Genomic DNA, 11,741 nt, shown 5'->3' with positions numbered 1-11,741 from the left:
TCAGCAGGACCAGCTGATGGTGTAAGGGTTACGTCACTAGACTCCCACATAGTTGACTGTGGTTCAAGTTCTGGACTCTGCAGCTTAAACTCATGCCAGGCATGAGTGCATACATGCCCAAAATCCTAACAGGAGAATGGAGGAGAAGGGATTATGGCATGGCCACCCCCTCAAAAGGTGACTTCTCATTTTCTGTCTCTTTTTTCTGCCTCTTTCTCTCTGGCAAGCGTATGCACCCTACAGCAAAAATCTCTCAAAAAATAAATACTTTAACAAACTTGCTGAAGTTATACACAGCTTTTTTTAAAAAGATTCTTGAATCATTATCTACCAAATTAAATTCAATGCCTTGTTTCCTTTACCATGAAACTGAAAATGCCTTGGGGCAAGGGCACTTGGTCAGTGGCCAACCACCTAGGACCATTCCTGAGGCACTGGGCTCAGGCAGCTATAAGACAAGTACAAAAACAGACCACTGGCCAAGGGCCTATGTACCTCTTACAAAACACCCATGAAGGACCTTGTCGCATAGTGGCTTGCCAACAAACTATTGCTAAACTCCAACCACATTCCTTTACCAAAGCACTACGAACTAAACTATAGGCCGAAAACGTAACAAAGGAAAGTACGGCTTTAATGCCGTGCACAAAGCAAAGAGAGTAGGCAGTTCATGGTACAAAGGGCTGATCTAATCCTAAGTATAGGTCTTCTATACTTTCTTTTCTTTGTCACCTCCCCCTAAAAAAAACTGTAATCACCTTACACATTTATTTTCTGAAATATCTTATCTATCCCTTATTTCCAACACCAAAGTGACTGTCCTATTCAGGTTCTAGAAGCTTCTTGACTGGACTTCACAAAAGTCTCCTATGTTAAGTTCTTCTCAAGCTTTTTAAAATATACAGAAAGGAATATAGTTATCATCTGATATACTATACTGATACTTTCATATAAAACTCAAACAAGCTTCACAAAGCAATACTTACCTTACTGCTTGTAAGGTTGTCTAATATATCCTATCTTAGTATAACTCATCTTTTTAAACTATAGTGGTCTCTACCCACTAATATTGATTTGGCATGCTATTAGCGTGTGGTAAGCCAGTTTCAAAACCAACATCCTAAGTGATTACTTACTCCCCAAATCAAAGCATTTCCCTCACCTGATGATTCTCTACACTACAGCCTATCAATTCTCTAAAAACCTATATGGTAGTTTCTGCTTAAAAACATTCCATGGCGGGGAACCAGCAGGTGGCGTGGTGGTTAAGGTGCTGGACACTCCCACATGACCGACCGCGGTTCGAGTACCGGACCTGGTGGCTTGCTTTCTCACTTTCCTTCTCTCTCTCTCTCTGTGTATCTCTCTCTGGTCAAATTAAAATAAATGAATGAATAAATAAATAATTATTTAAAAAGATTTCTTCTAAAAAAAAAAAAAACATTCCATGGCAGGGCCAGCAGATGATGCAGTGGTAAAGGCACTGGACTCCAACATGGACAACCAAGGTTTGAGTCCTGGACCTGAGGGCTTGAAAATGATATCTAGGTGCATGTACATAAGTGCCTTAACCTTCACACCACCTGCGGACGCTACATAAGTGCCCAAAATCCCAAGATGAGACTGGAGAAGAAACTGAAGTGTAGCCATCCCCTCTGGGTGGTGATTTCTCACTCTCCCTCTCTCTCTCTCCAATAACCACATGTACTCTATGGCAAAAATCTTAAAAATAAAAAAATTCAGGACCAGCAGATGGCGTGATAGTTATGTTGCTGGATGTAGCTGACCACCTGAGTCCTGGATCTGTGGCTTAAAACTCACATCAGGCACATGTGTGCCCAAAATCCCAAGAGGAGAACGGAGGACAAGGAATTGAAGCATGGCTATCCTCCTGGGGATGATTTCTTGCTTTCTGTCACTCTCTGTCTCTCCAGTGAACACATGTGCCCTACAGAAACAAAAAATAAATAAATCTCAAAAAAATAAAGTAAAAAATCTCAATGGTGAGTGAGCCAGTTGGTGACGTGGTGGCAGCTGGATCCCATGCGGCCAACAGTACAGTTTGAGTTCTGGACTTGGAAGACTGGAAAACAGGCTGGGGGGTTGTGTGTGGGTGCCCAAGATTTCAAGAGGATAAATGAAGAAGCAACTAAGGCATGGTCATCTCCCTCCTGAGGGTGATTTTTCAAATTCTATCTCTTTCTCTCTCTACTGTCTCTCTCTGGCACATGCACAGCATATACCCTATAGCAAACTGAAAAAGAAAATAGAAGAGAAGAAGTAAAACAAAATGAAACAAAATGAGGAAGGTTATTTGAAAACTGCCAAGTAGCTATATAACGTAACATAAACATTAGGGTACCAAGATAGTGTATGTATACTTAAAAATAATACGAAAAGAGTTCAGAAAAAAGTATTTGAAGGGAACCAGCAGTTAGCGTAATGGCTATGTCGCTGGACTCCCACATAGTCGACCGCGGTTCGTGTCCCAGACCCGGTGGCTTAAAACTCACGCCAGGCGCGTGCATGCCCAAGATCCCGAGAGGAGAATGGGGGAGAAGGGATTGCGGCGTGACCATCCTCCCTGGGGGGTGATTTCTCGCTTTCTGTCTCTATGTCTCTGTCTGTCTGGCGAGCACACGCGCCCTACAGTGAAAATCTCTCAAAAAAAAAAAAAATTTGAAAACATGCAACTTTTAATACAGTAGAAAGAACCATACTGCCAGGTCCAGGACTCAAACCACCATGTGGGAATTCAGCACCTGAACCACCATGCAAGCTGCTGGCCCTAAAATCATACTTTTTTAAAGAATTTTTTAAAGTTTATTTATTCCATGAGAGACAGAGACAAAGTAAAATAACACCCCTAACAAGGTCTTCATGCTGTAATCCACCCTCCAGCTTTCAGCCTGCCCTGGATCACAGGCAAGCATATGCCCAGCATGCTCACAGGTCTCCAGACTTGAACTAGAAACCTTTACATGTGGGATTGCATCCCATTTTACCACTGTGCCACTGTTTGGGCCCAGTACCCTTTTTTATTTTTTTACTTTCTTTTAATTTTGCTGTAGGGCATGTGCTCTGGCCAGAAAAAGACAAAGAGACAAAGAGAGAAAAATCATCAATCCCCCTGTTCCCACTCAGACAGGATGGTCATGCCACGATCCCTTCTCCTCCATTCTCCTCTCAAGATTTCGGGCATGCAAACACAGGCACCGAGTGTGATTTTTAAGCCACCAGGTCTAGGACTCAAACCACTACACACTGCTTGTGTGGAATCCAGCCACCTTAACCTACATGCCACCTGCTGGCCCCCAGTACACTTTTTAAATGCTCTTGTGTAATCTTCCATGTGAACAAAAATTTGAATGTGCCTTTCAAAAACACTACACTATATGAAATCATTATCTATCTTCTCTACTAGAGCAGACGTTTTTAAGAGCAGATATTTATTTTCTGACCCAGGCATCCACTATAGAGTTGGTGCTCAGCAACGATAACTATAGAGAAGCATTATACCACCCACACAATACCCATTTTATAGTAAAGGATACTGGGGCTTACAGGTTAAATAACTTGACCAGGGTAACAACTCTAGTACAGAATGTGAACTCAAAACCAGTACTGTGTTCAAACTCCATATGCCCGACTACTATAATATGTTATAGAAAAATGTCAGTTAAGTGCCAGACAGTGGCATGGTGCTTAGGGCAGCTGGATCGCACATGGCCGACTGCACAGTTTGAGTCCTAGACCCCGCAGCTAGAAAACATGCTGGATGCATGTGTGCACATGCCCAAAATCTCAAAAGGAGAAAGAGAGAAGGGATTGTGTTATGGCCATCTCCCAAACAGGGTGCTTTCTCATTTTCCTTTCTGTCTCTCTCCAGCACACACATCCTCTAACAAATTAAAAAGAAAAAGATCACTTAATATGAGGTATACCATGCAAGCAAAGTCACTGAGATTTTTCTATAAGAAAACATATTAGCTTTATAATACTGTTTACTAGCCTCTGTCGTTTACTATAGTTCCCAGGTTATGGTAATATTCACATAGTAACAAGTTAAAGAGAAAAACAACACTGCTTTGCAGCACTACAAACTGGAAGACTCTGAAGATAAAAAAGAAAAGGAGAGGGGAAGGACTTCAAAAAGTTCATGGAAAAAAAGAATTAAGTTTATTTTGGTGCAAAAAATTTTTTTAGTCCTTGCATAGTTTTTTTTTTTCATAGTATGTATTCTCTCTGAATTCGTAGAATATTCCTCATAATGAAATACTGCAAACACTAATTCATCAGGTCTTTTAGAAGGAGAAAGAATTTTAAGAGTCTCTAGAGAATTACTCTGTTGTACTTAAAATGATCTGACTTGATTCTTTATTCTTTTTACAATGACTATCCAAGGAAACTAAGAATCGAAATCCATACCGTCAAATAAGTTAGGGAGAGAGTTGTTATAAAACAAAAGGAATCACCAACTTAAAGGAAAGCTGAAATGATCCCTTTTCAAAAATATTGTCATATTTGGAAGTAATGCAAATACATGTTCAAGGAAACAATGCAAAATCTTTTTATGAGCCAGATTTTTTTTTTTAAGGTGTATGCCTTAGGGCATGTGTACTTACTGGGTAGAGAGAGAAAGACACAAACAGAGGGAAAGTGAGAAATCACCTCCCCCCCAAGGGGGGATGGCCACACCACAATCCCTTCTCCTCCATTCTTCTCCTGGGACCTTGGGTACACAAGCACACACGCCCTGCGTGATTTTCAACCCACTAGGTCCAAAACTCAAACCATGATCAGCCATGTAGGAGTCCAGAGATATAACCACTACACCATCCACTGGCCCCAAGCCAGCTTTTATTTTTAAGAAATTAATATTATACCTAAGTGGCTCCTCTTCCTTAATCATAATACAATATCTGAACATAACCTTTTCTTGGTCAAAGAGCAATATTCTTTTTTAAAAAATTATTCATTTATTTAACTCCATTGGTTTTTATTACATTTAAATAATTATTTTATTTATCTGTTTACGTATTTATTCATTTATTTAAATCTGACCAGAGAGGGACAGAGTGAGAGAGAGAGAGGGAAAGTGAGAAAGCAAGCTGCCAGGTCTGGGACTCAAACCTCGGTCAGCCCTATGGGAGTCCAACCTTAACCATCATACCACCTGCCAGACCCTATTATTATTTTTTAATTTGACCAGATACAGAGAGAGAGAGAGAAAGAGGGAGAGAGAAAGCAAGCCCCAGGTCCCAGGACTCGAACTGTGCTTGGCCACGTGAGAATCCAGCATCTTTAACCGCCACGCCACCTGTCAGCCCCAAAGAGCAATATTCTTTTTTTTTTTTTGGAGAGATTTTTGCTATAGGGCGTGTGCACTCGCCAGAAAGAAAGAGAGAGACAGAGAGATAGAAAGCGAGAAATCGGGACCAGCAGTTAGCGTAATGGCTATGTCGCTGGACTCCCATGTAGTCAACCGCAGGTGGCGTCCCAAACCCGGAGGCTTAAAACTCACACCGGGCGCGTGTGCGTGTGTGCCCAAGATCCAGGGAGGAGAACGGATTGTGGCGTGGCCATCCCCCCTGTGGGGGGGTGATTTCTCGCTTTCTGTCTCGCGCACGTGTCCTATAGCAAAAACCTACCCACCCTCCCAAAAATAAAAACAAGAAAAAAAAAATCACCCCCCTGGGGGGATAGCCTAGCTGCAATCCCTTCTCCATTCTTCTCTCCAGATCTTAGGCACACACGCACTCGTGCCCAGTGTGAGTTTAAGACACGGGGTCCAGGACTCGAACTGCAGTCGGCTACATAGGAGTTCAGCGACACAGCCATTATGCTACCTGCTGGTCCCAGAGCAATATTCTTAAGATAGAGTTTTACCCTAAATCTCCTATTTACAAACTCCAAGTTGGTCTCTTTAACTAGAAAATATGTATTAATAGGGGTCAGGGTTCAGCCAGTAGCCTGGTGGTTAAAGGAGTCAGATCTTACATGGCCAATTGCACAATTCAAATCCCAACCCCAGAAGTGTATAAAACACACCAGGCATGTATACATGTGTGTCCAAACTCCTAAAAAAAAAGAAAAATGGATGAAAAGGGACTACAGTGTAACCATTCCCTATGTGGGGTGGCTCTCTCCCTCTCTGTCTCTCTCTGGCAAATTAAAAAGAAAATATGTATTAATAGTATTTGTCCACTTCTACCTCATAGGATATTGAGAACATATATAAAAATGATTTAAGGACAAAATGTTATTATTAAGTATGAAGGATGTGGCTGCTATAGTTCTAGATCTACTCTGTTTAGTCTCAGATAAACTACTCCAAAAACTCACCAGCCCTTTATTTTGCCCTGTTAATTTTATAAGGACAGGAACCCTATTGCAAATGAGATGTATTATTGTATTAAATATGTCCATTAATTCTTAGCAAAGTTTGGGCAAACTATCATTTTTTTTAATAATTTTTTTTTTTTAATTTGACCAGAGAAAGAAAGTGAGAAAGCAAGCTACCAGGTCTGGAACTGGGGCCACAGTCGGCAATGTGGGAGTCCAACATCCTCACCACCATGCCACCTGCCAGCCTCACACTCTTGTTTTGATTGTATCAAAGTCTTTTGCAAAGTCTTTTAGGATTTTCAAACATGTTCTGGATAGTTCAACTTAAAGGAGCAATCATCAGGTAAAAGTATTACTGGGGACCAGTAGGTCGTGTGGTGGTTACAGCACTGGATTCCCACACAACTGGTCCCAAACCTGAGAGCTTGAAAATCACATGAAGGGGACAGTAGGTGCCATGGTGGTTAAGGTGCTGTATTCCCATATGGCTGACCATGGTTTGAGTCCTGGACCAGGCAGCTGCTTTCCTCACTTTTGCCTCTCTCTCTCTCAGATCAAATTAAATAATAATAATAAATAAAATTAAATAAATAATTCTTCAGAAAAAGAAAATTACAACAAATATATAGCTATTATGACACAGTCAATTTAGTCATAAGCCTTATTCTTGTTCTTTCTCACTGGTAACTATATGCAGCTGACTGAGCAAGCTACTCTTTGCTAGAATGGCCTGTATACCAATAATTTGGACATATTTTTATTCTGTATCTCTATCATGATTTATAATTTATAAGGAATATTTGTAATTTATAAGGAATATGTGTAATTTGAGTGTAGCTGAATGAGTTCAAAATACAGCACTGTGTTTGGACTTTCTGATTTGATCCAAGAAGCACCAGTAGTTCTCAAATACATGTGTTTTAGAAGCCTAAACCTGAGATGAAACCCAGCATCAAGTATTTAAAGCAAAGTAATATGTAGGGAAGAAATATAAAGAAAACACTGGATAGATTGGCTAGAGAAATTAGGACAGGGAATTAGATTTTCCTGCTCAAAAATTTGAACTGCAATAAAAGGAAATTTTATATTTTTATTTTTCAGTAACAAAAGTGTGTGTACAGAGTAACTTATTAAATGTGATGCATTCAGAATTTTAAAAAAAGATTAAGTATTACTACAGTATGCTTCTAAAGTACATTTAAAGCACATAAAAATTTTAGAAAAAAAATGTGTGAGGAAAACAGGCTATATTACTACTGCCTGACTATTACAAAGTTACATTTAATCTATCGACTACCTCATATATACTTAATACCTCTGTTTCTGAAATGTGAAGTATGGCTTTTATCTATATACTTCCAAGGAAATAAAATCTAAGTTATTTCCATTGAGAATTATTTTAAAAATCCTGAAGCATTATAAAAGTAGAGCTTGTAATGTGAGGAGTCAGATCTATTAAGAGGCGAATAACCATCAGTTCAGCTTAGAAATCCCCACTTCTGTACCAAAGCTTGCTTGTACATGAAGGGGACTTTTTTTTTTTTTTTTTTTTTTTTTAAGAACTATTTATTTATTTAATTCCATTTGGTTTTTTTGTTTGTTTGTTTGTTTTAATTTGACCACACAGAGACAAATTGACAAGACAGAGACAAAAAGAGAGAGAAAAGGAAAGCAAGAGAGTAAGCTGCCAGGTCCAGGACTCAAACTGTGGTCGGCCATGTGGGAATCTGGCATCTTTAACCTCCACACCACCTGCCAGCCCAAGGGGACTTATTTCTAACTAATAATCATTCTTAGGGCAAAATAAGCTGTAGTACTTAACTTCGCTTAAAAGTATACAAGTTGAATATCTCTAATTCAGAAATCCCAAATCTGAAATGCTCCAAAATCTGAAACTGAGTGCTGACATAAAGCCACAAGTGGGAAATTCCACACCTGATCTACAATGAATGATGACAGTTATAGGCAAAACACTGCATAAAATTACCTTTAGGCTATGTATATGTGGTATATAACAAACAAATTTTAGGTTTGGACTTTTGACTCATCCACAAACTGTCTCATTATGTACATACAAATATTCCAAACTCCAAACAAATCTGGTCCCCAGCATTTCAGGTAAGGAATACTCAACCTATATTAGAATTTTGGATTATAGGCCCAACTATCTTAAAGTTAAAAGTTGCTAAACAGAAGCCAAGATTCAGTTTCAAAAATTTCCAACAATCAAAACCAGCCTGACATGGGACCAGCAGATGGCGTAGCAGTTATGTCACTGGACTCTTAACACGGTTCAAGTCCCAGACCTGGTGGCTTCAAAATCATGCCTGGTGCATGTGCATGCGTGCCTATGATCCTGGAAGGAGAAGAATGGAGAAGGGGTAACGGCATCATTTCCCTCTTACTGTTTCTGTCTCTCTCTCCAAAGAGAGCATGTGCTCTGAGGCAAAAAACTCCTTATATATAAAAAAAAGAAAAAAGAAAAAAACAACTTGACATTACTACATTAAGTCCTTTTTAAAATCTATATCTTGGCTTTATTTCACTAAGTTTCACCTAAAAAAAGAGATAGTACCTGCCTAATATGGGGACCGATAAAAAGCTATACCCAGTGGGACCGATAAAAAGCTATACCCAGTGGGAACTAGCAGTTAGCGTAATGGCTATGTCGCTGGACTCCCACATAGTCAACCGTTGTTCGCGTCCTGGACCCGGTGGCTTAAAACCCATGCCAGGCACGTCAAGATCCTGAGAGGAGAATGGAGGAGAAAGGATTGCGGTGTGGCCATCCCCTCTGGGGGGTGATTTCTCGCTTTCTGTCTCTCTGTCTCTCTCTCTGTCTGTCTGGCGAGCACATGCGCCCTATAGTGAAAAACCTCTCAAAAAAAAAAAAAAAAGCTATACCCAGTGATCAGCAGGTGGTGTGTTGGCTGAGGGGCTGGACTCTCACATGGCCTACCACATTTATTTTTTGGAGAGGTTTTTGCTATAGGGCGTGTGCACTCTCCAGAAAGAGAGACAGAAAGCGAGAAATCACCCCCCAGAGGGGATGGCCACACCGCAATCCTTTCTCCTCCATTCTCTTCTTGGGATCTTGGGCACACACACACACACGCCGCGCGTGAGTTTAAGCCACCGGGCCCGGGCCTCAAACTGCAGTCAACTACATGGGAGGTCAGCGACATAGCCATTACTCTAAGTGTCCCAGTCTACCACATTTTGACTCCTAGACCTGGTGGCTTGCTTTCTCACTTTCCCTCTCATTCTCTCTGTCTCCCTGGTGAAATTAAAATAACAATAATAAAATTAAATAAATAAGTATATATACATACATGCATGTGCACACACACAGATCAGCTAACTCGACAACTTGGCACCATAATACCCTACCATAGCTATTATTATTATTCCACAAATACATTAAAGGAAATTCCAATCTTCAAAGCGTCACTTTGAAGGCACTGTTGAAAAAATAACAGTAGGAAAGGAAAAAAATTATTCCCAGCAGTTTACCAGGAAATAGCACTGCTTTTAATTAAGATTATCTGTTTAACTTATAAATGACTGCAAGCCAGTCATTTTTAAAATTTTAGAATTTTCTATAACAAACTACAAATAAGGTAAATAATAAAGTACTGAATTTCAATTTAGAAGACACATTTCCTTAGTTAAAAAAAGTAAACTTTTTTCTCATTACATACAAAAGTCATTTAGGATTCCCTATTTCTTAATACTTTGGTAACAAATACCACCTTAAACTTTTGAAATGTTTTGTCTAACAACTTTATTTTTACCCAAACATATGGGTCTTTTCAGTATGCGCAAAACTCTTTAGGCAACAAGAACTGAAACTAACACTCATGAAAGCCCAAGTGTCAGGTACTGTAATGGGCCCTAGGAACCGTTCATGTTTTATTCATCTTTGCTTAGGTGGCTGGCTAGTTTAGTAAAGAATTAGCTAGGAACAAAATCAATAAATGAGTTATAAAAAAAAAAAAAAGCAGCTAATGATTTGGCTAATTCAAAGGAATGTTCTTACATTATTGCTAAGATTTAAAAATAAACCCCAAATACCCCAGCTTTTAAAACTACTTTGTCGTTTGTTTGCAATGGAAAAGAAGATAAGAGGTCTGTTTTCACATATAGCCCCTAAAACTATATTATTTTTCCAAAGAATTATTCAAGTTTATTTATTTACTTATTGTAAATTTGACCAGAGAGGGACAGAGTATGAGAGAAAAAGTGAGAAGACAAGCCGCCAAGTCAGGGACTCGAACTATGATCAGCCATATGGGAGTCCAGAGCCCTTAACCACCACTCCATCTGCCGGCCCCCCTAAAAGTATATATTAATGACGCTAAAACCAAATTAATATTCAAAATTAATGTCATGTATATGAAATAACTTCCAAGTTATTAGAGAACTGCTAGATTCTTTTTCTCTCAAATTTTTGTCTATGAATACAGTGGCGCAAGAAAGGGAGTATTCACAAGCCACTCGTTCTAACATCAGATAATAATTTTACTAATACGACTTTTTAAAAAATATTTATCCAAATAAAATAACGTTGTGTAGTGCTACTTAAGAACTCAACGTAGCAACACACGGCCATGGGCATTACTTGGGAATCAAATACGGTCGCCCATCCAAGGATCTGGGAAGATAAAACGCAGGATGAGGCATCAATGGAAGTAAACCGCCAGAGAAGGGGAAAGAAAGGAAAAGATCAGAGAGACTTAATGACTGCATTTTTTGTGGAAGGAGAAAGGGCTGCTTGGGCCGATCGGCGAGGACCCCGTGCAAAGGGTGTCGGAAAGGTACATTTTGCAGGTAGAATGGACTGGGAGTGGGAGGAGGGGAAACTATCTACGGGAATCTTCCCGGGGTGGAATGGGTGCGTCACTTACACAGCCTCTTCAAGAAAGAGAAAACATGCCCTCCGGACAACCTCGATAAGCAAGTGTGAAGGAAGGGGGAGTGACCTTCCTCGATGTGCAGGGAAATACACACGGTCACTTCCCAAAGCACTGAGGGACGAGCGGCGGCCGTGGGTGCCTCCGGCCATCGGCGAACAGAGGGCATTGTGGTGAGAAGCCCAGGGCTGCGCCAGGGCCGCGAGGGACCTAGGGCTGAGGTGTGGGCGTTACCTGCAGGGTCACCTCCTGGGGGTCCCAGTGCGGCCGCAGGTGCTGCAGGAGGCTCAGGGCCCCCTCCCGGCAGCGCTGCTCCTCCTGATCCTGGACCGTGACGTTGAGCTTGGGCACCTCCGGGGAGCCGGGCGGGACGTGGATGTAATTGGCCATGGCCCAGGCGACGGCGGAGACTACCACAACGACGACGGCGACGGCGACCACGAGAACGGCGGGCGCCGACAGGCTGCTGGATCCTTCCGT

The 11,741-nt window shown here is 40.8% G+C and overlaps 1 protein-coding gene across 1 annotated transcript in view; it reads right to left on the bottom strand.

Annotated features, from left to right (window-relative positions):
* The window catches only part of ETNK1 (ethanolamine kinase 1), a 68,531-nt gene that overhangs the window by 56,312 nt on the left and 478 nt on the right, over positions 1–11,741 (bottom strand). The window contains exon 2 of the mRNA XM_006167167.3: positions 11,496–11,741. Within this exon, the coding sequence (XP_006167229.2) occupies positions 11,496–11,741 (246 nt within the window). The remainder of the gene's footprint in view (positions 1–11,495) is intronic.

Source organism: Tupaia chinensis, unplaced genomic scaffold (genome assembly GCF_000334495.1).
Source record: "Tupaia chinensis unplaced genomic scaffold, TupChi_1.0 Scaffold144568_1, whole genome shotgun sequence".
NCBI classification, from domain to species: Eukaryota; Metazoa; Chordata; class Mammalia; order Scandentia; family Tupaiidae; genus Tupaia; species Tupaia belangeri.
Note: the sequence above shows the minus strand (reverse complement) of the source record. Positions and strands in the feature narration are given on the sequence as shown.